Source organism: Athene cunicularia (assembly GCF_003259725.1).
Source record: "Athene cunicularia isolate RWA chromosome 6 unlocalized genomic scaffold, athCun1 chr6_part1, whole genome shotgun sequence".
In the NCBI taxonomy this organism is placed as follows: domain Eukaryota; kingdom Metazoa; phylum Chordata; class Aves; order Strigiformes; family Strigidae; genus Athene; species Athene cunicularia.
The window spans coordinates 22733375-22760736 of NW_020799105.1; the positions used below are offsets into that span (position 1 = coordinate 22733375).

A 27362-nucleotide genomic window follows, 5' to 3' on the forward strand; every position below is an offset into this window, starting at 1 on the left:
CTGCGATTCTTGAAGTCAATGTATTATTTCTGTTTGTTTTCCTCTTCTGCAACGTAACCGACACCACCAATCTCTGCCTTGGGCAGCACGTGTTTCATGGCCGTTAAGAGAAAGCAGCTCAGTCTTTCATGTTCCGTAGCGTGCTTGCGTTTCCCCCTTCTTCGTCTCGCAGCCTTGGTGTCACTGATATTATGACAGAAAGTGTTCAGTGCACAGAACTATTAAAAATGTAGCTCAGATGGTGCTGATGGGAGGATGACATCTCCTGAATAATTTATTTTAACTGAAAAGATTTGTAACACTTAAGTGTTAGCAGAACTCTTCGTTTTAACTCTTTGTGACATGGCTGCTTGTTGTGATTCGCTTGTTTGAGCAAGAGGAGGCTTGGGCTGTTTGAGGATGAGTTGGAGATCTCTTGTCAGTCAAAGCCACCACCTCCCTCAGGGGCTGTCACATGGTTGGTCATGGTCCTTTGGAATCTGGAGAAAGGAGATCTTCAGAAGAACTCCAAAGGGAAGCTGGAGGTATTGGAAGAAGCAGTCACTAACAAATTGATTGCCCCTGTCTTAGGAACAGCAAGCTTTTTCCAGGGTGGAGGATTGTAATTACTGGCTGCAAAATATTTACAGTAAGCAGGGAATGGCTACCTTTAATTCCTGGCAGCAGCTCAGTTCCTTGGGGGCAATGACTGTAAGTACTTGCTGTCAGGAGTAGTTTCTCCCATCCCTCTGTCCAGGGGGGACTAACTGATTTGTTGATGGTCCAGGGTTTTGCATAGGAGTAGGTGAACCAGAAGGAAGGAGAGCGGTTTGTGTGATCGTAATCCTAAATCTTCAGCTCTAAAGCATGTTGGAGCCTTGAGAGGACACGCAAATGATGTCTAGGTGGGAAGAGGGGACCTGAAGTAGGAGGTACTCAGAGCATGCTTTTGTCAGCATGCTGCTTTTCATGCCCAGGTCTCTGGTGGTTGGTTGGCTTTGCTTTAGACATATTGAAATGGCAATATAGACTAATTGGTTTGTGCAGTGTCACAAAGTTAACATTAAAAGTGGATGACAAACACAAGTCTTCAGGTTTTGATTCCAGTCTATATCATGGGGCTGCCACAACTACTACGTGGAGCCGTGCAGTTAATGCTTTGCAAACCCAAGACCTGATGCACTGTAAGGAAAGCAGGGCCATTGCTTTCTTGTATACATGTAGGAGAAACTTTGTACAGGGGACATCCTTGCACACAAGCAAACAATCCGAATTTCCAAATTCATACTGGCAAAAATCCAATCATGAGATAGAGATCGGCTCTAGGGTTTATTATCAGTTATAGAATCACACAGAATGACAGAATGATCTCGGCTGGAAAAGCCCTTGAAGCTCCTCCAGCCTAACCATGAACCTCACCCTGACTGTTCCCAACTCCCCCAGATCCCTCAGTGCAGACTCTTCAACCCCTCCAGGGATGGGGATGCCCCCCCTGCCCTGGGCAGCCCATTCCAGCACCCAACAGCCCCTTCTGGACAGAAATCCTTCCTCAGAGCCAGCCTGACCCTGCCCTGGGCAGCTTGAGGCCATTCCCTCGGGGCCTGGCGCTGGCTCCTTGGCTCCAGAGACTCATCCCCCCTCTCTGCCCCCTCCTGGCAGGGAGTTGCAGAGGACCAGGGGGTCTCCCCTCAGCCTCCTATATTCTTGGCATTGGTGTTAGAAAGGTCAAGATAATTTCTGTGATGATTATCTAAGAAGTCTCTTCCTCCTCCTTTTGTTTATGTACAAGACATTACACACAGAGAGACAAATCCTGCTCTCAGCTGTGTGGGACAAGTTCCTACTCAAGTCACAAGGAGGCTGCTCACGGGTGGTAGAGACGAGAACTTGGCCCGTACTTCATGGACGAATTTATCACTGAAATTGCTGTGCCCACAGTGCATGCCCCGCAGACGGCTGCTCAGCCCAAAAGGGCTCAGTGCTGAGTCGCAAACAACTTCTCCCTTTTGCTCTCTCACTCTTCTTCCTCTTATTGCTGGCCTTGTTGCTTGTAAGATTATTTCATTGCCTTCCAGTAATTCCTCCAGGTTCCTACCAAAACTGAGTTTAACAGTTTAGCTAAGACAGTCTGTGCTTGAAGAACACAAAATCTGTACTGGGGAGAGGGAATGGAGAGACAGAAATCCTGCTATTTCTGGTTTACAGATGAGGCCCCGCGACATAGAAGGTGAAGCTCTGATGTTCTTGAAGTTGATGCCAAAACCCATTTATGACTCCCAGCTGGCCAGGGCATCGTCCCAAAGAGTTTGTCTGATCCATCCTCTGGCTCCTGCTTTAGGGCTTGACCACAGATTTTTCCATCACACTGAATCTTATCCTCACTTAATCTTGAATGGACTGGAAACACCTCACTCTTCTATATCTGGCTTTTTCATAATGAAGTTACAAAGTGCTCACACAAGAGAGCTAAGTATTGTTATTCTCATGTTTCGGCTGGGGAAACTGATACACAGAAAGGCAAAGTGACATGCCTGAGGTCACACACCACACCAGTGTCAGAGGCAAGGGTGGGTTCCGTGTCCTCCATTCCTTCCCAGCCTCTCTCATAAACCCAGATAGTATTAAAATGAAACACTGATTCATCCCAGGAAAAATGAGATTTGGAGCTGTGTCAACTCAAGATCAACCTTGGAGTCACTGTGGCTCAGTGGAAACCCTGGAGTTAATGACCTCTGCAAAATTGATACATTTTTGCATAAGTAAATTCCAAGAAATAATTAAATGCCTCTTAATTATAGAGACAGGAACTAGTAGGAGAAAAGAGACAGAGTCATTAGGTCGGATTCATCTTAATCCATCACCAGACCAGCAAAAATTTGTCTTATGAATAAATATATCCTATAAATTAGTCTGCTAAATTTTTCCTATTGAAATAAGTTGTCTTCCTGCTTTATGTGTCATTTTAAAGGAAGATGGTTGAATATGAATTTTCTTCATCTACAGAGAAACAGACATTCAAAATGGGTAACACATATGCTAATGCATAGACGAGTCTGTGTGTGTCTGTGTTTTGGGGATGGTGCTGACATCTGTGTAGGACATGTTAGACTGAGACTAACTTTTCAATAGCTGTTGGAGTAGAGACTGATACTGCTCTCCAACCTGAGGAAAATTCTTCTCAATTCCAGTTTCTTTGTGCATTAGCAATTACTTTCAAATGTTTAAAACTCAACAGCAGTTGCCAAAATCTGTGTTGCCTCCCAAGGAAATGCTCTTAATTTCTTCGGGTTTAGATTCCAAATACGTGGCTCAACTAAGCTTGATGATAGCTAAGGTTTGGTTTTAAGCAGATTGTGAGTCCACGCACAAAATTAGTGCCTGGAATATGTGCACAGCTGTGGCCATGCTGGGGCTGTGTCTGTGGAAATGTAAAAATATTAGTCTTAAAAGAAATTAATCTTTTCCACATTTCCTGCTATGGTTGGAGGTGATTTCCACATTGTTTTATTCTTGGCTGTCTCAGTGCTCTGAGTCCTCCTGCCTGAGAATCTCTCCTTGCAGTGATTTTACAGCCTCATGTATTATGTACACGTGAAAAATGGTTGGTTAAGAGGTTTCATAGTTTCAACCAGAAAACAAATATATAAAGTCACTAGAAAGTAGCTTTTATGAAGAAAGGCTCACATATACCATAAAAGCAACCAGAAGGATCTCCGAATGAGATATAAAGGGAATTGCTGTGAACAGAAGTAAACTGAAACTGGGTCTTCCTCTTTGATTTTAAGACTTCATGTTTTAATACCTGTGAAATACAAGTGCCTGTATGCACCTCACTGGTTCTGCAAGCTTCCCACTCCCTTTTTTACAACACTGTGTGCAGTCTCAGAGTCACATAAAGTTGTTAGATGCACGAGGATGTTTCTTGCAGCCCTGTCCCTGTAGCGGTGGTGAAACATCACTTAGGCTGGAAAGTGAAGGAGAATATTGCATTGCTTCAAAACTGTAAGGAGAGGGTTATAAAATTATCATGCCTGTAAATTCCAGATGTGAACCATATGATTGCAAAGCCCTTCTCTCTGTCCTTGTTTAAATTGACTCTCTCCTAAGCCCCCTCAACATCTGTCTACCCTGAAAGTTCAATTTTCCCTGTGCTCAATCACATGCACAGTGTACACCTTGTGCTGGGACTAAAAGGTCTTTTGAAAAAAACATTATGCAACTGATGAAGTGTTTGCTTAAGATTAGGTGCTGAGGCTAATATAAGTATTAAAAAGTGTCTCTGGCCGCTGTCCTGTGTCGCAATGGCCTCGTATTTCCTCTTTTCTGAAGACGGATGTTCATCTGGTTTGAGTGGCTTTTGTCCTATTCCCTGGGCAAAAAAAAAAAGAAAGAGGCATACTGGGCTTTTAAAGATGGAAAGTTATGCAGCAGTGCTAAATATATCAGTATTTCTTGGACCTGAACTTCCCAGGATATGCTGTTCCAGCAGCACTTCCAGCACAAATTCAAAAAAGGCAAGTCTGCTTGTAAGCACTTCGGGGGGTTGTTTTGAAATAGGGAGGTATATCCACGTGTCAGGCTTTGGGGAGGCTGGAGCTGCGTTTGGGGAGCCCACCTCTGCACTGTCGGGTTGAGCCCGCGCGAGGCATTCGGACACGTGTCCTCGGCCCGAGAACGATCGAGTTACACGCCTTGAGCTTTGCCATAGTAGCAGAGGAAGGGAGAGTACAAAGGTTATAGAAAACAAAACATTAATTTTCTTGACCAGCTGTGTTACAAGCAAAGTGCAGCTTATTTATACCCACGGCATACTGTTCATAAATCAGGCCTGCTCACCAGCAATGCATTTAATGAGAACTATTAAATGATTTCATGATGTACTCATCGTTACCATCTGATAAAAGCCAGTGCTCCCTCCAAGGACCAGGACTTTTCAATTGCAGCTTTTTATGCTCGGGGAAGGAGGTGCGGGGGAAACAAAGCCTTCGGGAGCGTCAGACGTGTTCTGCAAACGTCTCTGCAGGCACATTGTGTCGGGAGGATTGATCGCTCGCTCAGACTGAGCTTAAGAGTCTTGCAGCTTTTAATTAGGACGATGGGCCGGTGACGTGAATAGCCCTTTGGTTTTATGTAATACCTTTCATGTAGAAAATACCCAATTCTGCTCTTGCTTCCATCCACTAGTGTAAATCACAGCATCGCTGGCTCAGGTGGGTGTCGCTCCCCAGGGGTGTGTCAGGCCAGACCCCATCCCGCGGCCCACGATGAAGCTGGGAAGCTCCAAGGTATCCGTGCACGGGCCCTGCGTGGGATCCCACAACCCCCTGGATCCCACCAGATTTCCAAGCAGGAGAGGCTGGAGCCGATGTCTGCACATAGCCCTGTGAGGGCTCCTTTGTCAAGGGCATACCCAAGCATTAAAATAACGGGGATGGCTAATTTATGTGAGAAGGTTTTCTATGACTCAATGGGGAGGGCATTGCTGCCCAGAGGCTTGCCCCTCTCAAAGTGTTTAACTGCTACTCAGAGGCTGGATTCGGCAGCTCCCATTCTCTGATACTTTCTGTCTCTGTCAATAAAACTGGAGAGGCTCATGCTTTATAACAAAGATGTTTATCTTGCCCAAATTTGTGGGAAGCTCTAGGAGGCTGTCGTTTCTTACTGCATAGCTTTAATAGGGTAAACAGTTGCTGTTACTTAGTTTCCAGCCAGATTTTCTGAATGGGGGCTGGGAGAAGGATGCCTTAATTAATCCTTTGGGAAAGTGGTTGGGATTCTGGCTTCTTGTTTTGGGTTTACATCTAAATAGCAACTCCCAGATTCAGAGTAGTGAAATTCAGGTCCAAATGTCACCTTGCATTTCTGCATCTCTCCGATGGGTAATTTTTCTTCCTCCTTCAAGCAACCTGCCCCATTATACCCAGTGAAATTGTTGCTGCCAGTCTCTGAAGCCTGCCTCTGCCAGCATGCCAGGGCATCAGCAGTCTATGAATATCTGTAGGCCAGATTAAATAGTGTTTTATTCCTCCTGTGAAGTAATCCATGGTAATGGCTACTGGATAGTTAGTATAAATGCCTCAAAAGACTATAATCGAGTCAAAAAAAAAAGGTCTCTCTACATGTATTGGCTGCTTTGGGCAGGGGCTATTGAATTTAGCTTAGGAAGGTACCAAATGTTCATTTTTCTACCTGTTTTTAATCATGCCGACAGTCTAGATACAGCAGCCGTATGGAGGACAGCCTTCAGGAAAGTGAGATGGCCCCCGCAGGCTGTGGGTGCAGGTGGGCTGCTGAGGGGCTGGCGTTGGGTGCCCGTGTGCTGGCAGCCCTGTGGCATGCAGCCCTCCTGCTTCCTTACTTCAGGGGGACCCTGGAGAGATCTCTCTGTTGAGGGATCTCTCTATTGAGGGATCACTCTGTTGATCCTCCCCCCCCCCAAAGACAGTGCCATTTCTTGGGGAGGAAACAACTCTTATTAAAATCCTGTGTGTGAACAGCAGCATGATTTAGCATTGACTTAAGGCTTGTCTTCATCAGCAAATAATTTTCAGTAGAGCATGATTTCACCGTAGTATTTACTGTGATCTGATAATTACCTGAGAACCCCAGTTTATTTTGCATAAATGTTAATTAAACATTTTTCATGCCCTTTCTCATATTATCTGGTTTCTTGGAATTTCCAGAGCTTTAACATTCTCTGAGCAGTATTTGCTGGGTTAGCTGCAAGAGCACAAAAAGTCTTTGTCTGGAGTCAGTGTGCTGACATGTGAAAGACTGCCATGGGATACAAGCTACCATTAGCCATAGAGGCTAATAGAGGTTAAAATCAGATTACGTGATGTAGGCAGAGTTAGCTTCAGAAACTGTAAGTTAGTGGTCGCAGGCTGGATGGAAAACTTTTCCGTAGTGCTTAGTCCTAGGCAGAAGATTAAAGTCTTCCAGCAAACCTGTCTGGAGCGTCACTAACACATCATTTGACTTCTAAAGACAGGACAAGTGACTTCCAGAGTTAGGAAATATATTGAAGTCCCTGGAGCCAGGACTCAGGCAGATGCTATTCAAAGTCAGAGTTTGCGGATTGCCTCTAGCAATTATCCATAGTTATGTTTTGTAATTTTAATTTTGCAGAATTTCCCACATTGTTTATAACTAGAGTTAAAACCAGGAGCACAACAGAGACAGCAGCTCTCCCAAGCCACACGCCTGTTTTTTCCTTTGGTTTTTTTTTTTTTTTTTGTTTGCTTTTTTGTTGTGTAAGATTTTAAGGCTGGCTCATGCTAACCTGGTTGCCATCCACCCAAATTTTTCTCCTGTAAATAACCTCTCTTCACCTTGAGGATATTATTTCCCATGGGTCCCATCAGGTGGGAAACAGCAGGCGCCTGCCTCGGTGTCCTTGCCCACGGTGCCTCAGGAGCTTGTCTCATCTTACTTAATATTAATGAATAATCAAGCATAGGTAACTACTAACCAAATCGTATCAGAGTCCATATCAGAAGCACATTATCTAGAAATCCAGGGCTCTGAGTACAGGCGTGTGACAAACACACACCCATGGGGCACCCTGGAACACAACCCGGTATTGCCCAAGGGAGAGGTGTCATGTGAATATCACCTCCAGTGCTAAAAGCAACGTACTTGTGGAAGCCTGAAGTCCACAGCAGCCTAGAGCTTGTCTTAGTGATGTTAAATTGGGCAAAAAGTAGAAGTATAAAAAAGGAGATTTGTTAGCAAAAGAATGAAGGCAGATGCAGAGCTCAGGAAAATATTCCTGCACCAGAATATCCAGAGTAACCAAGAGACCTCCTCAATGCTGGAGAAAACTCAGCTTAGCCTCCTGGCGACTTCTGAGGGCTATTTTAAGACATAGATGTTTTTACTTCGTTTTTACCTCAGTGTTGTAGATCTCCATAAGGGAAGGTTGGAAAACGACTTCTTGAAGCGTAACCGAAGTGAAGGGTCATGCGGGTGGCAGCTGCCAGACCTGTGGGTTTTAGGATTTGCCTGCGGGTTTTAGCCTCCTCTTTGGAAGCTGAATCAATATTTTGTTAGGTTTTGAAGCAGAAGGACACCTAGGTAGCTTTTTTTCAGTGCTTTTTCTTCACACTGAGATTCTTCAGCCTGGGTTGGAGGTAGCGCTCTGCCTCAGGATTCACCCACTCCTGTGACCCAGAAGAGGATTTCACACCTGACTTTACAAAGCAGCGAAACTGGCTGCTGGACTTAGTTACAAGTCAGGGCTTGGACTTCGAGGGTACGTGGAGGAAGGCCTGCTCCCACCAGTGCCTCCCCACAAGCAGCAGGTTGTAGCTGTTCTAGGGGCACGTGTGCATCTTCTTGGTCTTTTTTTTTTTTTAAGCAACATTATAAAATCCAGGAGGGTGTAGAAGGGAGACACAGGTTTGAAGGTTGGAGGAAATGCCTTGCGTTTGGGAGTGAAAAATTTTTGTGCACGTATTTAGATGTGGATATTGTTCAGCTGCAAACGAAGAAGGGTAATGGATACGTCCTGTCCCACTGTTGTATTATTAGGTCAGTACAGGACATCTTTAGCCTGTACTGGCTAATTATTAAATTCAGATATATTCAGTCATAAAACCTGCAGGGTTTTCTTATGTAGTCAGCTACTTGAGCAGCTTGCATCAAACACATGCAATATTCTTAAATGATCATTGCTTTCTCAAGACATGCCCATTTGTATGGACTTTGGAAAACTCCAGGCTGCCCTGCTGTTTCCATCCAGCATGAATGTATGAAATGGGTGTGAGGTGCAGAAACAGGTCTGGAGGAAGGTTTTCCATTAGCTGCAGGTAGTAATTTATGGTGGGAAAGCAACAGGCAATTAAACCCCTTACATTGCTGAGCATTAATGTATAGTGCTGTAAGTTAGAACACTTCTCTTAATGTTTTACTTAATGAAAATGAAGTCTCTCTCTGTACGATCTAGCAAAATCCTTCCCACAAAAGGGCTTGAGTGGTTTGTTTCAAAAATTTCTTTATGATACTTATATACCCACATAGCACACACCCACCCCGAGCCTACATTTCAAGTCTTCATTGTAGACTGGGAAAAAACCACAGGAAGGATTGATTAGCCCTTCACAGATTGATCTGTGCTGTCTTGAATGCATTTTCAAAGGTGTTGAGTTTGTTGGGTTGTTTTTAACTTCATAGACAAATATCTCCACCCTAGGATGCCTTGCAAGAATTTAGCTATATGTACAGAGAATACAGTCTTCTTGGCTGTCCCATCCCCGGTATGAAGTGATCCTTTGAAGCATTTTAAGTAGTAGATTTTCTCAAAGGTATCAAGCATGCTATGTAAATAAACTTCATTTCAAGCCAGGTTGGGTTACAGAAGGAGCTGGTCCACAGCTAAAACAAGTATTATGGGCCTTTTATTCTCTGAAGGATTAGTCTTGAAGCTGATGTGAAAGGAGAAAACTAGTCTCGACAGAAATGCTCAGATAAAAGCAAATACTACAGATACCAAGAAGGTAAAGCAGTCTTCAGACCATTGTTCTTGTTTATTTGGGTTTTCTCCTGCTCTGTTTTAAAACTGTAAGTCTTTTTAATACCTAAGAAATGTACCAAGTTTAGTCTGATCCTAAGAAATACTACTTACCGTCCTTAAGCAGGTAGTACAGCAGTGGAAACTGAGCTGCTGCAATAGCCTTACCAGTACACTGAGGCCATCATTAGAAATGCGGTTTTGTACTCTCCTGTGACTTGCAGACTCTTTCAGTTTTCCCTTGGGAGAGGTCAAATACCTGTCATGGAAAAATCATGCATGTGTGTTGCACTGGAGGATGAGTTGTCATTCCCCCTCACCCCCCCTTTCATTCACAGCTTTTCTGGGTGCCTCACACAGCCTGATCGTTGGCTTCTAGGTCTTGGAGCTGGTGAAGAACTGACTCAGAAACCATCTTAGCCTTATGAGGATGAATGTGGCAGGGTCTGAAAACAAAGTGATGGCAGTGGTGGTGCCTGGTGCCACTGTTCTGAGCGTGCTAGGTGCGGTACAAACCCAGTAACGTCAGAGACCTGATGATTTTGTGGTTTCAGGCTGTGGTTTGCACATGTGAGTAACAGCCAGCAATCAACTGTCATGGGGAATTATCAAGTCAGTCCCACACAACCTAATTTAAAGAAGCTATTTGGATGTGGCCACGGTATTTGTAAGCCATTATATTTTTGAAAGTGGAGGCCGGGGACCAATGGGGAGGATGGTGCTGGAGGCTGTGCAGGTTCAGCACAGGACACAGACCTTACCTGTGCAGAGCTTACAGGCCCCGAGCTGAAACCAAGCATCCTAGACGCCTTACTGCATCAGTCAGTTGGTTCAAATTTGGGATTATTTCTTTGACAGTGTAGAGCAAAATCCCTCTTAACTTGACTGGAACTAGGTGTTTGACAAAACTCATGGAAGACTTGAGTGGGGTTTGTGCTGATTCTGCACTATGCGTGTGCTGTAGCACACTGCAAGTCAGACACACCAGCAACCTTCATCTGAGGAGCTGTAACTCAAAGCTGGAAGGAAGTGGGTATAAACCTTGGGCTATTCTCCTGGTCCAAGCAGAGGGCTGGCTGCCAGGAGTGCTGGGGATTTAATCCTTACACTAACAATGTTAGCTTAACATACTTTCCGTAATCCATTCTTAAGCACAAACGTAGATGTGGTTTGACACCTTGAAAAATGTGCTAGCTGGCTTTCCTCAGCCTGGCTCTCCCTCCCATGTCCTGTCTGATGCGAGGACCAGGTGGAAGAGAGCCAGGAGGCGAAGGAAGACGCCGCGGCCGTCCCTGCTGCCTCCCTGCGCGGCTGCAGTAAGCGTGTTTCCAGGGCAGTGGTGCTGCACGTTTCCTGCTACACTTCTAAAGAGCTTGAGATACTTGGACAAAGCACAGTCCATAAATGCAGCATGTCATCATTCTCTGAACAGCTTCCCATCTTTGTGAACGTAATCAACAGAGGACATCCTGCATTTCTCTGGAGAGAGCTAGCCTAGCCTAAGATCTCAATTACCAGTTAAAAAAGAAAAGGGGTCCAGTCTGGGCTTCCTATTGCTGGTCTATATAGGATTGTATTGTTTTCTGTTGGATTTAGAAGCTCGTTCCCCAGCGGCCCTGTACAGTAGCCCGGAGGCTGCAGGCACACAGCACAAGGCTTATTTCATTACCTGCTCAGCTGCCAGGCAGGCCTGGTTTTCTCATCGCTGAAACAAAGCAAAAAGCAAAGCTGTTGATCAGCTCCATAGCTTCAAGCAGCTGACACAGGCTCTGAAAAATACATATAGCTCTGTGGGCTGCCACCTTTGGGGAGTCGTATGCCAGAGGACCAGAAGGAGCTGCTGTCTGGGTGATGTGCGCACGGAGCTGTTTTCCTTGCTTGAGCAATCCCTGCTTTTATAACAGCCACTGGTAGAGGCTGGAAAGGGTTCAGAATAATCCATGGAAATGTGTTATTTAAGACAAGAAAATCATATTATAGAAGTTCAACATCACCAAGTGAAGGCTGCGTTGCTGTAGGCACTGTGCAGATAGGAAAGGATTCTCCCTTGTCCAAAAGCTCATTGCCTTTATTGAAAATGGTGCTGTATAGATACATTTATAGGTGTGCAGATATTGGTAAAAATATTCCCTATCTCCTTGGCACTGTGGCCATGGAAGCAAAGGCAGGCAGACATTCACAGCATGCAAACTTCTAAAGAGATTATGAGGATCTCATTTACAGAGTGGCTTAAGCAAATGAGCCATAATTTGAAATAACTGTAGCAAAGTTTCTGCTTTAGAAGGGACAGAAGTTTCTGAGAAGCACACCCAAGTTATTTGGGTGGGTTCTGTGTGCTCAGGTGGCTCTGAGCCCTTTCAGAAGTCATAAATAATGCACTGACTCAAAGCTTAGGCTGAACTCTTGCTGGTTATTCCAAATATATATTCCCTTGTGTTATATCAGTTAAAAGCATGAGCGTGTTTAGAAACAGGGGGGTTCCCGACATCCTGGAGCGTAGTGGGGTCGGATGGGCTATTCCTGTCTGCTCTGGGAGAAGTCAGAGACCCCATGGAGAATTCCTGCTGTGCCGGGGTTGCTGTGTGACCAGCCTTGTTGAAGCTGAGCAACTTTGCAGCTGAAGACGCAGAGCGTGCCTTAATTTTCCAATGTAGGTGCTTTTTTGGTTTCTCACATTGAGAAAGGATTTGTAGCAGGGAGGTGCTGGTTCCCAAGATGTGCGTGAATTGGCTGTTCCTGCCCTTTGGAAGGAGAGCTGGCTGCATGCGTGTCTGTCTGCTTGGGTTTCCTGGGAGTGGCACAGATACTTCATAGTTTCATTCTCATTTAAAATTAAGACTGATTTAGTGAGCACCATCTGAAGACAAATATTATTCTCCTTAGGGTAGCTCAAATTCTTGTCTGGTGAGAAACAGTCTTTTAATACTCTATCTTCGGGTGTCTTGTTTAGAGGGTTACATTATCAGTGCAGATTTGACCTAATACTTTTTAAATTAAACTTCTCCAAAACAGCATTGGAAATCTTAAATTAAAACTTCTCTCTTTGGTAATCTGCAAAGCTCCTTTCTTGCTAGTATCTGGATCTACCAGAGTTATGTGACTTAAATCTCCATGCGATGCTTTGCAAATGCAGAAGCCAGCATTCATTTTACACGTTTCATATGGATTTTGTAAGCAGTGTATTAAAGCAAAGCAGTGAAATATTCTCTTAGGTTAAAGTCTTTAACAGTGCCTAACGGAGTAAGAGACCTGAGCACCACTGAGCTTCAAATTCAGCCCTTGAAATTAATCTTTCCCACTCTTGTGTAATATTAAGTGCCATTAATAGCTAATGCATCGGTTGCATTTAAAATGCACATCTGTTTGTATATATGCACAAAGAAAGCATTTATGTCCAAATTCTTTCTCAGGGGCATTTAAATTTATTTTCTACTGAATTGAGTAAGGTCATTTGGCAAAGCCATGCAGGTCATCAATAATTAATCCAAGCAGGCAGAGCCGAGTCTCACGGTGCTTGCAAACACCCTGTTAGACTGGATAGTTTGGCAAAGCAGGGGCAGTTCTCGGATTTTCTCAGCGAACAGCGAATGTGCATTTAACTTTTCAGGGGGAGAAGGAGATTTGCTTTTATTGAAAACAGCTGTGCTGTACTTGGGTTGCAGCACTAGGTGCATCCATATGTATGGTGCACAACTTCTGCTCCCCCAGTCCCCCCCCATCCAGCCCGGGGGCTGTTGCACTTACACAGACATGCCTGGCATATACAGTCCATTTCTACCCGGTGCTCGCAGACTGTGGTAACACAAGAGGTAGGATTTAGCTCGGCTAACTTTACCTAAACTTTATCTAAAAGTTAGACCAGATTCTTTAACCCTAGCTGTCAAAGAACTGGTTCTGGGGCACGAACTTGTCATCTGTTTTAAATAGAGTCAGCAGGAAGAAAAATCATCTCTTCCAGAGGGTATTTCCTATCCAGACTTGTTTTTGAAGAAGTTGGGATGAACATGGGATGAATACTCTTCCCTTTGCCCTTGGAGGGACCTCTCTGTCCTGAGGAGGAGGCTCCCACAGAGGTTCAGGTGGCCAGCCTGGGCACAGCATCTTGCTTTTGGACAGACAACTCGGGGTGAAATGGGTCTGGGCTGGCGTGACAGGGGAAACCCAAATGACCAAGGGCTGAATGGGCACCTCTGTGTTCTCAGAAGTTTTATCTGTTTCCTCTAGCTGTATCATTTGGCCTCATAGAGTATGTTGCACAAATGTTACCAATACATGCCCTTACTGCATAAGATGAATTGAAATGGTTTCCACAAGGCTGAGAATGGCAGTCACAAATGCAGCAGCTGTAACTCTCTTCCACCCGAACCTTTTCTGAAGAGTCTTATCAAGTATCCATCATCCCAAGCACTGAGCCAGACTGGCTTTTGAGCCATGATGGGAGGAAGCCTTTGGATTCTGGGGTGGATGGGACCGCAGCAGCCCCAGCTCAGAGCCCACACAATGCCTTCAGCACGGGCAAAGGGACCAGAGCCCCGTGTGGCAGAAGGGACCAGCTGAGTGTCTCACTGTCCTAATGGCCACCAAGTTCCAGCTCTCCCTGCAACACCAGCTGTCCCCAGGCCTCATGTGCTCAGGGACGAGCAGGCTGGGGACCAGTCCAAAACCAGAACAGGCGTGTGTGCTGTTCCCTCTCCTCCACTGTAACGCTGGTACACACTCTTTTAACGCCTGGCCCCTGCTGAACTGCTTTTGCTTTACAAGATGAGAGAGCTCTGCAGTTTTGACAAGGAAAATTGCTGCCCAGATGCCTGAACACCAGTGCTTTGCTTGTTTAAATATTTGTTTAAATCAGCTTGACTTTCCAGTGCATTTTTGCATGAGGGGTTTTGGAGGTGGTGGAAAGAAGTCAGTTCTAATAAAATCTCATTCTCTGGTGTAATTACATGAGAGCCTTTAGCCAACAGTACCCTCTGTCCCAATGGCAGCACTTCACATCACGTCTCCCTATTGCTGTCCTGCATTTCTTCATGCCTGTTTCTTACTTAAGATGAATCTATATATGTCCTATCCTCAGCCTGCACAAAGACTTTCAGGATTTCTAATCTCCAAAACTCTTAATCTGACGTGTTCACATGTACTGTATTTCCTGAGAGATAAAATAAATAGGGATGAGCAGAGGAAAGCAGCTGCCTGCATCATCTACTTTCTCAGTGGTGTATGTTCCAACAGCCAGTTTGTGCAGTGTATCCTGCAGAAATGGCAGGGATTGGGATTATTCAAGAGATAATTTACAACTGGTGTGAGTAAAGATCGGGCCTGTGAAAAGCAGTATTGGAAATATTGTTGTTGACCCTCTCCCAGGCTTTGTGTGTGATATCCATGGAAGTTTGCCACTGCTAGCCTCCAGTTTATGATCTGTCCTGGTCACCTCTGCTCCTTTTACTTATTTATTTCAACAAAGCCCCACTTGCTTTCCCTGAACCGCTTCATATCTGCAGTTAGGATCACTGTTTCCAACCTCCTCCTTGCTCCCCGATGTGATGTCCTGCACCAGATCTTGGCAAGCGCCAGTTTAAAAAGAGCTGGTAGAAGACTGGGTAGAGCAAACTGCAGCAGGGATACCAAGCCCTCCCCCATGCACCTATTTTAGCCCTACCAGTATTCTCAGCATCCCCTTCTAAGCAGTTATTTCTGGAATTGTGTATCTGAGCTCATTAGAACATCACTGTGCAGCCAGCTGATTAGAAACAAACAAATTAGCAGAACACTCCACATTAAATTTTCAGCACGTGCACATTTGAAAAGTACAATCCTTCGCCCTAGGAAGTGCCTTGAAATTCAGGAAAAAAGAGATCTGGGGAATGTTTGCTAACATTTGCCAAGCATTTTTTTTTAACTTATTTTTTTAATTTTTAGGTAATTTATGCAGAAAGATAACTCCCTGTCCCCTCAGTTTTAGTATTTTCCTGTATGTTGAGGTATATTGCCTGGAGAAGTGTTGTACCTAAGCTGGTTTATTCTGCTCAGTTAAAACTGTAGCAGTTTAACATAAACGGGAACAATTAAGAGGCATGCCCACAGACTTCCTTCAGGTGTTAGCAAACAATTTGGCTCTTAATTTCTACCTATTTGTGGATGCTTGAATTTAAATGAGTTGCAATTAAACACAATTAGCTGTGTGTGCAGTTCTGGGAGGCAAGAGAAGAGCAGTGGAGGTTGCTGGAAGCCTCTAACACGGGCTTGATTTCCCTGGAGCTCTTGCTGGCGTGTTGGCCAGGAGGAGATGGCATGGCAAGGTTGTCTCGAGAGGCCACCGACTTCTGCAGCCACACAGAAGGCATCCTCAGCTGCATGGCTTGTAGTTAGGAGTTTCTGTTGACGGTGCCCCCCTCTCTTGAACAAAAGCATCTTCTCAAATAATGGCAGCAAAGCAGAGGAAGGTGCTAGCTGCTTCATGAGGACAAACGTTCTGCCCTGGGTGCTGTCACAGCAGCTCTCCAAAATCTAGTGTTTTAACCACAAACCCTTCTCTTCCTATTCCAGGGAGATCTGTCCATAACATGAGATACGGGGTCCAGGTACGGGGTTCCCTGAAGTTCTGGGACCTGCTCCAACACATGGTGTGTTTAGTGGCTTTGGTGCAGGTTTGTCTCTCATTGCACGTCAGGAAATGTGATCTACAGCCATTCATCAACTGCCCATCAATGTGCTGTCAGTCACTGTGATTTATTTGGGTTTTTGGTGCCAAACTGATTAAATTGCACATTTCATAAAAATGAGAGTTTCACTTGTGACACTGAGTAAAATTAGTGCATCTGTCCAAAGAAACCAGCAGAGGTTACAGTGTCTGTTTACATTCCCCATAAAGAAAATCTTGTTAAACTGCCTCACGTATTTTACAGCCATGGTAAGAGTCCCCGAAGAATACGCTGTCAGGAGAAATGGTTTCAAACTTTTTTATCTGATTTTATGCAGAAGGAGCACATGTTGTTTAATTGGGGAGTTAGTGGGAAGTCTGTGTGGTGACACAGAGAGATCCCTTTCCAAGCAGGGGGAGAGTTTGTGGGATGGGGTTTGCTGTCTCACAGAAACCTGTGCTGCCAGAAAGGTCACCAATCGTGGGACACACAGCATTACAGATCAGGTTTGCCAAATGACTGCAGCTCTGTATGCTGGAATGTGAGATCATTTGTCTTTTTCAAATTAACTTTGGTGCCTTGCTTTGGCCCTGCATGGTGTTTTTCCTACCCACCCCTATTTTTAAAGAACTATGTAAAAGCTAATTTTAACCTGTGATACTAATCTTGTGTTGATCAATCCCCACCTGCTCCTGTTTTCTAAAGTCAGGTTTCGGCAGGTCTTGGATTGAGCTGGATTCTGGGGCTGTTTCCATCCCCGTGGCCATAACTATCCATGTCAGCTACCTCCACTTAGACTTTTATCTGCTAAATATTTTGTCCACACAGTAATCCAGCTGTTTCCTTTTTGTTCCCCATATGTTTTGTTGGAAATGAGCACAAGCAAAGCGCTGAGAAAGTCATTCCAAAGGCAATGTGAAGTTTCCTAGGACAGCATGGGGTGAGGGTTTGGTGCTCAGACACCCCCTCCTTTCTCCCAATGGGACTGTTGGCTTCCAGCTCAGCAGGACATCTCCGGCACCCAGCCACATGCTTTGCTTCACAGACGTTCTGCAGCTCCAATTCCCTTTGCAGAAATGGTCCCCCAGGTCCCCCAGGACCTGCCAGGAACATTCAATGCCCGCCTCGACCCACAGACTAAACCCAGAATTCCGACTGGTATGGGAAAGACAAGGGTTAACTCAAAGTCTGTGTATTTTAGGGCATCTTTTTACACTGTCCCTGGCAAGGTTCTCTTCTGCATGTATTTGCTTCATGGACTTTAAAGACTCGTGGTAGTTCCCGCAGAGGACTGTACAAACCAGCATAGATCCCTTCATCCCTCACAGATACTCAAGTGCATCTGGGTGAACCGTCGCAGAAAATTACATGGAAGGTTGGGGCAATTCAAGGCCTTTCCTGATAGCTGAGTCTAGGTAGGGAATTTAGCTTCTCAGAACAGACCTATGCAAGTGGAAATCAAACCCAGGCAGTAAGTGAACCTTCTTATTCTTGCAAAAGTTGATTTTTCACTGCCCCTTATGATCTAGGATTTGGTTTTATGCTTCTCCAGGAGGAAGCCATCCCTCTATGCTAGTCAGTAGCCCTGGTACCATGCTGGAGCTTCTCTTACCAAGTGACTGAGTGAAGAGTTAAAATTGCAGAGCCAGTTTTCTGGAGCACCCTGCTGCTTCCTTGATGTCTCAGACTGAAGCATTGATCTGAACTAACCAGTTAAGTATGGGCGGAGGATCAGGCTGGGAGCACATGGGGCTATAGATAGCTGCTGAGCTTTGCAGCACGACAGTGATAAATGCTCCCTGGGAGAGGGGGATGTTTATTCATCTCCTGAGGATGACTTGATGGACGTGAGTAACTACTGAGTCTCAAGACCTCTGTCCATGTTGCATCATGCTAAAGATACTTCATATCTTTAATGTGTTGTAACGTGTAGATCACTTTGGATGTTTTTTTTTCCTTTGAAGAAGATACTCTCCTAACACTGCCCGATGCACAGAAGGGCGGGCACAGATCATGTGTCCCTGAAGGGACCAAGAAGGACCACCCTGGATTTCAGAGGGTCCCTGTGCTAAGCCATTCTTTCCTTGACCACTTTGTATACTAGCCAGGTGGCCACCCAGAGCCAACACAGAAATGAAGTGCCACATTTCACTGCTGTCATGGCCAACTTGGGCTGGGAAACATTCCTTGTGTACTCAATCTGGGCTGTGGTGCTCAGCTTCTCCAAGGAGTCCTGCTTTACCGAAAAGAGTGTTTCCCAAGGCTGGAGTTGATTTTTCACAAGCGAGTTTGTGCACTGGCCAAGACTGCTGACAGCTCAATATTCAGCTACAGAATATAATTTTCTGTCATTTTGATTTATGTTCTTCTCTGCAACCAGAGTCCCACATGAAAAACAAGATCAGAAGGAGTTTATCTTAAAGTTAGCTCAATGCGAGTTTATTCTTCAACTGACCTAGCAAATTAAAGATATTTTTAGATTTAAAAAATTTGTTTCTGGGATATGAAAAAGTACTAAAAAGTAACCTCCGCTGTCAGCTTTGTGACCTGCTGTTGTGAAGTCTGCCACATGCAATGCACAGAGGGTCATTGTCACTGGAAGAGAAGCCAAAATGAAACCGTGAGAGCGAGATCTGCTCTTGGCCAGAGTTTCCACCTGCACCCTGTGGCCCTGCCCAGGGAGGCTCAGACACACCAAAGCAATGCTTAGGACACCAGCGCTGAGTTCCAGAGCTCCACTGAAGGGCATCTTAAAACTCTCAATAACTGGAGGTTTCTCCTGGGAAACAGCCCCAATCCCCTGGGGAAGAGGCTGGTGTGGGACCATGGTCTCTGCTCCCATCAGATGGCAGAAGAAGGGCTCATCTTCCAGCATCTTGGGTTTGCTCAGAGGTTTTATGGCAGAACTCCCTCTTCTCCCTCACTTCTGGCACCCAGACTTGGGCTCCTGGATTGTTCTGCTACATTTGGAGTGTTGCTTCTTGGCATTAGAGTTGGGGGATTATTACTTGCAGTTTCCTTTCGACAGATGCTTAAAAGAGCAATACTGAGCTAGAGGGGGGAAAAAAATCCCCCATCACTTGGCTATTTGTGTGCAGTTGTGTGAGCTACAAAGCGTTCTGCGAGACAAAGGAAGAGGCCACATGAAACAGCTCTTGGGGTGGCACTGACAGGAATAAAAGCTCCCAGCACAGCCCTAGGAAAAGGCAAGAGAGCAGGGAAGTGTGTTTTATTCCAGTTCTCTGCTTTCCTACAGAGTTCAGACAATTTTATTTATTGCATTTCCCCCCGCTTAGCAGTGATGAGCATATAGGTAATCTAAGACATATGACATGTCTGAAAAGCAACTCCAAAATGTGCCATGGGCTGAAGTGAAGCCGGGGCAGGGGGGTAGGGATGGCCGGCGTGGGGACAGCGTGGTGTCACGGGGCTGGTCCCCACCACGGGGGAAAGCGAGGTCCTGGCTGGAGCCGGGCCAAGCAGGGGAGGCACCTGATGAACTGCTTCACCCTGTCTGTGTTAAGGGGAGACATCTCTGTGTAAGGGCTCTGTATTCCTCTTGTTTTCTTCTGGATAACACCAGTAAAGCATTATTAAAACTACTGAAACCCTTACGTTGTGAGTGAGGCTGTCTGTCTGCAGCATGGGGAGCAGAAGAGTATCTTAGGGGCTCCCAGCTGTAACCCTGTCGGGTATTGGACTGCAAAGCAGAAGAGAAATAATCAGGTTCGGATGAATAATAGGGGTACAGCAGATAAAAATGACCCCAGTGGTCCCGTGGGGCGGTTGGGCAACATGTGGGGGTGAACTTGTAGCTCTCTGGGAGCTAAGGTGGGTTTTATTTACCTTGCTGGAGCCAGGCATTGGTGGTTGGCCAATCTGTGTGGTGTGATCACATTTTGTTTGGACAAATAGATAAAAATACCTTATTTCCTAGTTTGCTTTACTTTATATATATATATATATACACACACACACACGCCTTCCACAGCACACATTTAGCATATACAGGGCATTTCCTTGATGACTGGCATTTAGCAACTGAGTTACAGGTGGATTTCTGTATAGTCAGCACAGATACCAGTCACAAAAATCCTTTTAATAGATCAAAGAGTGCTGTGCAATTGAAAATTTTTTGTAGAAGTGTTCATTTCAAGCAGTTCTTAAAATTTTCTCCTAATGTATAAGCTAGAAAAGACAAATTTTTCAGGGTGTAAAATGGGAAGTTTTGTTCACTACTTTGTTCAGATCTCCACTCAAATTAAGGATTATTGCTGAGAAATTAGTATTTCCCCACCCAGCCCCCAAAGGTATTTCTGTATTCCTAAAAGGCACTTGGTTAAATCAGAGGCTAAGCAATAATCGCCACCTAAGAGATGGATATATACTGGATTTTTACTTGCTTTATATATGAAGGGTTTTCTCCATTGTGTATTATAACTTCCTTTACCTTCTGCAATCTAAATTCTTCAGTTGAGGAAAACCTAAAACCCACCATAATTACTGTTCTTATTGCACCCTAGCCCTGTAACAGGATAGAACTTGGTTAATTACATAAGACCCATGGAATAACCTTCCACCTTTTAAATAAGATGCTTTTATGACAGCCACCACCAATGTAGAGTCTGTTTTCATGGAGCCATCGTCCTTGTGCCAGCCATGGCTTTGCAAGTGACACAAGGAATGCTGAGTATCGGTGGGTTTTATTTTTCCTAGTTGCATACTGTAACTTTGCAGCAAGCAAAATCTCGAGCAGCGCGAGCTCCCGAAAGAGGCCGTGGCTTTGTGAGGAGCTCGTTGTGCTCAGATGTGAAGAGCACGGCTGAAAAATGAACAGAAAGGAAATAGCCCTGGGGAGCTTCAGTGCTGGAAGTGAAGAAATAATTTGGTACTTGTACAGACAAGTGCTCACCAAATTCTGCACATCATAAATAATAACAATAATCATCTCTCTGCCTCCCATGCATCCGATGGGAAATGCATCTTCCCCTCTGAGAAAATGGCCCGTGCTAAATAAAGGTTTGCCCTTTATAGGGAGCGGGAGAGACGGGAGGTGGACGTCAGGGCTCTCATCTCTTTCCCAAAGGAAAGCCATTAAGCGTATAAAATACATATGTTTTCTCTTCAGCAGCTGTTGGGTTTCTCAGCCCAAGAGCCAGGACTACGAGGTTTGGAAAATTTCTGCCTCCCACATCTGCCCCCCTTCCCACCAGCAATGCTGCTGAGTCAGTAAAACGGGATTGCGCATCTGCACCTCGTTAGGCCAGTACCTCTAATTAAACATTGGCAAAAAAATGGCTTCAAGCTGCTCTGCTTTGGGGTGGTGACTCACAGTGGAGGGCGAGTCCAACCCTTTTCATGGTACCATCTGAAACCACCGCTGTTAGATTTATAAGATGGTGGTCCTGCAGAATTAAACCCTGACAGGGCCTTCCCATTCACTGAAGCTATGTACAGACCTTCCGTGTGTCGAGGTCGGAAGTGAGTTTTTCTTTGCCTATTTCTAGAGAATACCATGGGAGAATAATTACTTGCACAGTTTCATAGGATCCTAGGCTTGCAGTGAAGTGTTCTCACAGTAATCCCTGTCTGATACTCCTATTGCCTGAATGTAACTAACCTGCCACGTAAAATGCAGTGCATTAATTTGGATTAGTTAACGACATAGATTGTTTTCCATACAAAGCTTTGCAAGGTTTTGCCCAGCTCTGTTGTACATGGGGTCTGCCATAGCGTTCAGGGAAGACCTGGGTACAGAGAAGGGGGAAGAGGGGAAGAAAGAAGAGAAAGAAACGTGAAACCAGGCTCACCTGAGGATGCTCCATCTGGGGCCACCTTGGTGCTGCCCTGGGTTCTGCATGCAGGGGCTTGGGACCTGGTTGGGAGCTTGTCCTTGCTCAGCTGTGCCCTTGTGTCCTTTGCAGGCCTTGCGATGAAAACCACCCCCACGTGAAGCCTGACGCGTACGTGAACAACCTCGCCGAAGCGGTTGACATTATCCTCCAGCAGCTGTAAAACCGCCGGCGCCGCGGGCGATCGGAAGGGACGGGGACGAGGCCTCGCTTGCAGCCCCACCACGAGACCCCTTCGTCCTCTCCACCCTCCACCTGACACGAACAGACCCACACCCAGCCTTGCCCGGGGTGGTGAACACCTGCGCTCCTAAATATTTCACCTAACGCTGCTAAAATTGATCTGCTGACCTCATCAAAGGGAACGCCAACCCTGCTGTCCTCTGGCACATCTTGAACACCTTCTGAAATCAGCTCTCCCAAAACAGAGGCTCTTCCCTGAGGGTGGTGAGGGGCTACTGCCTCCTCCAGGCCATGCTTGGGGGGGGCTGTACCCTCTTTAACTCTTTCCTTACACCGGGGACACAGCCTGGAGGTGGCCAGTTGTGAAATGGGGGATCCCAACACCCCTTTTCTAACAGGCTTTTCTGTTTAACTCACCCATACTGTGCCTTTCAGGGCACCAGAGATGGGATGGGGGGTATCCTTCAGGGGTGGTGGAGGCCACCAACCCCTAGGCTGGGCTGTGCTGGCCCAGCAGGATCCCGTGTATGCCCCTCACTGTGGGCACCACAAAAACCCCGAGGAAGGGGACAGCCCCGTGCCCTTGGCAAGCTGATAACTGCGTTTCTGCCACGATTAAGCCCCTGTCTGGCACCACCCTGGGTTAGGGCTGGGGAATCTGGTAATGCTGTGACTCATTCCGGAACAATGACTCCGTCCTGTTGGGAATAAACCTCATCCTGCAGATCTGGCCCGTTTGTTGTTGTGTTCCATCCCATCAGCGCTGTCAGGGATGTGTTGAGGATCTGAAATGCTTTTCATTGGCTGGAATAAGCTGACGAGGGTCATGATGGGTTTTTCCTTCTCTCCGTGGGGGATCTTGTGGGCAGATACGGCTTTTGGGGGAGGGACAGGGGGGTTTTTTACCCCTTCTTATTGAAATCCTGCCCATGCAGCCAGGGCCTCTTGCCCACCCAGCACCCACCACATCAGTTTGGCCCCAGCTCAGCCCCATCCTGCTGCTAGAGAATACTCAGCATGTGCAGGGCTGTTAGGCCCTGCTCCAGTGAGCGGGTATGGCCATGAGATTTGTACTTTTTTAAAAAAATCAGAATATGCCTTTATCTGGGGAGGAGTGGCTGGGAAGCTGCCAGAGAGGGACCTGGGGGTGTTGATTGCTATCTGACTGAGCATGAGCCAGCAGTGTGCCCAGGTGGCCAAGAAGGCCAATGGGATCTTGGCTTATATCAGCAATAGTGTGGCCAGCAGGGACAGGGAAGTGATCTGACCCCTGTGCTCGGCACTGGGGAGGCCGCCCCTTGATCCCTGGGTTCAGCTTTGGGCCCCTCACCCCGAAAAGGCCATTGAATGACTTGAGTGTGGCCAGAGAAGGGCAACGGAGCTGGGGCAGGGTCTGGAGCACAGGTCTGCTGGGGAGCGGCTGGGGGAACTGGGGGGGTTCAGTCTGGAGAAGAGGAGGCTGAGGGGAGACCTCCTGGCCCTCTGCAACTCCCTGCCAGGAGGGGGCAGAGAGGGGGGATGAGTCTCTGGAGCCAAGGCCCCAGCGCCAGGCCCCGAGGGAATGGCCTCAAGCTGCCCAGGGCAGGGTCAGGCTGGCTCTGAGGAAGGATTTCTGTGCAGAAGGGGCTGTTGGGCGTTGGAATGGGCTGCCCAGGGCAGGGGGGAGTCCCCGGGATCCCTGGAGGGGTTGAAGAGTCGGGCTGAGCCAGCGCTGAGGGATCTGGGGGAGTTGGGAACGGTCAGGGGGAGGGTCATGGTTGGGCTGGAGGAGCTGCAAGGGCTTTTCCAGCCGAGATGATTCTGCGATTCTGTAAAAATGAGCTGCTCCCCACCGCTGGGCATTGCAGGACTCCAGCAGATCCCCAGGGTTTTTGGTTTTGCAGCTCTTGCAGCGTGCGTGGCAACACCAGGCCACGCCGCGCATGGGAGGGTCACTTCATGTCCGGCCAGGGGAACCAGGGGCTGCCCACCTTCACTGACACCTGCCAGCGATTGCCAGGGTCACCCTTTTTTAGGCTAAAGTCCCCTTTTAACCAGTGTGTCAGCAGCTCTGCACCCCCTTGGGTTTTAGGCAAGACTTTATGCTTTAGACTGGAGTGGAACGACGACACCATTTGGGCTTTAACCATAGAAAGGTATGCAATTATATATATTTTTATATATATTATATATATTTTTCTATATTATATATAATATATATATTAATTCTATATATTTACATATACCTATGCTCAGGCAGCGTGCTCTGGCCGCTCTCCGCATTCAGCTACTGATTTCTCCATTTGCAAGCAGGAGGTAAATAATTCCAGCAGTCCCACCAGCTGAAGCCGACCCCCGGTCACTGAAGGACACCGAAATGATGCTCCATCTTCCCGGAGCAGCCCGTGAGTGTTGGAAACTCATGTTTTTCAGAGCTACCAGCTGGCTGCTGAGCTGCATGGTACCCCTTGGGGACAGTGGGGGAAAGCGGGCTAAGAATTCAATTAGAATAAAATAAACCACATCTGGGAAAATGACCTTAGTGCAGTTTTTCAATCTGGTTTTGTATCTTTTTATCCTCTGTGTGGCAGTTCAGCCAAAGTGTACAGCGCTGTGTGCATCCCTGCACATGCAAAAGATGCTGTAAACCCCCGTCGAACGTTAGGGCTGTGACGGATCACTGAGAATTTCTTATTTATCCTATAATTCTTCCTTTCTGTTCTACTATACTAAGCCTGTTTATCTGCCTATTGAGTTTAGGCCGATAAACATCCTGCCATCTGTCATGAAACTTTTTAAACTGTTTGCTCCCTCAAGGAAACGCAGCCGTTGTCCCTTCTGGTTTACAAAGGCTGTAGGGTGATATTACCCCGTTTCCCCAAGAATTTATTTAAAACCCCCGTGCGCCCTCACCTTAAACACAAAGCACAAGGTGCTACTTGGCAGTTAAATGTCGATTCGCATTTTGCTGCTGCCTCTTCAGCTGCGTTACAGCTAAATTACAGCCAGCGACAGGCCTGGGGAGGAGGGCCATGGGAGACCTCTCCCCACCACATCACATCTGATGAACACCACTACATGCCCATTTTCCTGGTGCAACCCACGGCTGGGACACCCCTACTATTTCTGACATGGACACCTCGATGGAGGAGCCCCACCTTTCCCAACTCACACCCATTTTTGGGACACACACGCCCTCCCCACATCCCATGGAGATGCCAGGGAGGTGCAGCCAGACTCCCCCTCCGGGAGACAAGAGGCACACGGGGTTCCTGTGCCCACCCCCAGCTCTGCCCCATCACACCCCAACCCTCATCCCCGACGCCCTCGACCCCGCCGCAGCGCCCGGCCGCGGGGACAGCACAGAGAGGAGACGCCGGCCGGGGGGTTATTGAACCAGGAAGCTTTATTTACACAGTAAAAGTAACAAGCAATTTCCTGAGACTGAGCTGCTCTAGTGCAATCAAGTCATGGAGGGGGTACGAGCGGGCAGGCTCCTCGCCCGCACCGGGGGGGCACCTCGGGCAGCCCCTCCCCGGGGACACGCACATCCCGCTGCGCTTGTGCAATTGCCAGCGAGACTTGGCTACTACAGGTCATAACTTCAGAAAGCTTTTTTTTTTTTCTTTTTTCTTTTTTTTTTTTTTGGCCATCCTCTTCTTTTGATTTCTTGAACATCAAACCCATAAACGCTGTAAAGCACTGCTACAATCCTATAACATCCTACATAAGTCTGTTAGCCTGTTCAGCCAGGAGCTTTTAAACAATGCACTTGAAACACAACTTTATTGGCCAAATAGGCTATGCTATAATGTGGAAAAATTACAATCTATTTTACAAATACTTCTTTTTGTTGTTTGTTTTTTCTTTTTTATGTAATCTTTCATAGAACAGGCTCAAAGAGCTGCATCTAAAACCACACAGCAAACTCCCCGTGCGTGTGCTAAGACTTTTCCTATTAAAATCCTTTTGTTTTTCAGGATGGAAGAACCCTTATTGCTGCTGACACAGCTTGTTGTCATCCTGAAACGGCTGCTGGCCAGACTAGGTCACGCCTTGGACAAGCCACCGAGTCTCTTCACAATAATGAGCCTGTTTCAGCTACCTAGCAAGGAATAACATCCCCTGTCTGGCACCACCCTGGGTTAGGGCTGGGGAATCTGGTAATGCTGTGACTCATTCCGGAACAATGACTCCGTCCTGTTGGGAATAAACCTCATCCTGCAGATCTGGCCCGTTTGTTGTTGTGTTCCATCCCATCAGCGCTGTCAGGGATGTGTTGAGGATCTGAAATGCTTTTCATTGGCTGGAATAAGCTGACGAGGGTCATGATGGGTTTTTCCTTCTCTCCGTGGGGGATCTTGTGGGCAGATACGGCTTTTGGGGGAGGGACAGGGGGGTTTTTTACCCCTTCTTATTGAAATCCTGCCCATGCAGCCAGGGCCTCTTGCCCACCCAGCACCCACCACATCAGTTTGGCCCCAGCTCAGCCCCATCCTGCTGCTAGAGAATACTCAGCATGTGCAGGGCTGTTAGGCCCTGCTCCAGTGAGCGGGTATGGCCATGAGATTTGTACTTTTTTAAAAAAATCAGAATATGCCTTTATCTGGGGAGGAGTGGCTGGGAAGCTGCCAGAGAGGGACCTGGGGGTGTTGATTGCTATCTGACTGAGCATGAGCCAGCAGTGTGCCCAGGTGGCCAAGAAGGCCAATGGGATCTTGGCTTATATCAGCAATAGTGTGGCCAGCAGGGACAGGGAAGTGATCTGACCCCTGTGCTCGGCACTGGGGAGGCCGCCCCTTGATCCCTGGGTTCAGCTTTGGGCCCCTCACCCCGAAAAGGCCATTGAATGACTTGAGTGTGGCCAGAGAAGGGCAACGGAGCTGGGGCAGGGTCTGGAGCACAGGTCTGCTGGGGAGCGGCTGGGGGAACTGGGGGGGTTCAGTCTGGAGAAGAGGAGGCTGAGGGGAGACCTCCTGGCCCTCGGCAACTCCCTGCCAGGAGGGGGCAGAGAGGGGGGATGAGTCTCTGGAGCCAAGGCCCCAGCGCCAGGCCCCGAGGGAATGGCCTCAAGCTGCCCAGGGCAGGGTCAGGCTGGCTCTGAGGAAGGATTTCTGTGCAGAAGGGGCTGTTGGGCGTTGGAATGGGCTGCCCAGGGCAGGGGGGAGTCCCCGGGATCCCTGGAGGGGTTGAAGAGTCGGGCTGAGCCAGCGCTGAGGG

At 46.9% G+C, this 27362-nt stretch overlaps 1 protein-coding gene across 1 annotated transcript in view; it reads left to right on the plus strand.

Annotated features, from left to right (window-relative positions):
- Positions 1–22413, plus strand: part of LHPP (phospholysine phosphohistidine inorganic pyrophosphate phosphatase) — an 82138-nt gene extending 59725 nt beyond the window's left edge. Inside the window, exon 7 of the mRNA XM_026851039.1 lies at positions 22053–22413. Within this exon, the coding sequence (XP_026706840.1) occupies positions 22053–22143 (91 nt within the window). The 3' untranslated portion in view covers positions 22144–22413. The remainder of the gene's footprint in view (positions 1–22052) is intronic.
- The last annotated feature ends 4949 nt before the right edge of the window (positions 22414–27362 follow it).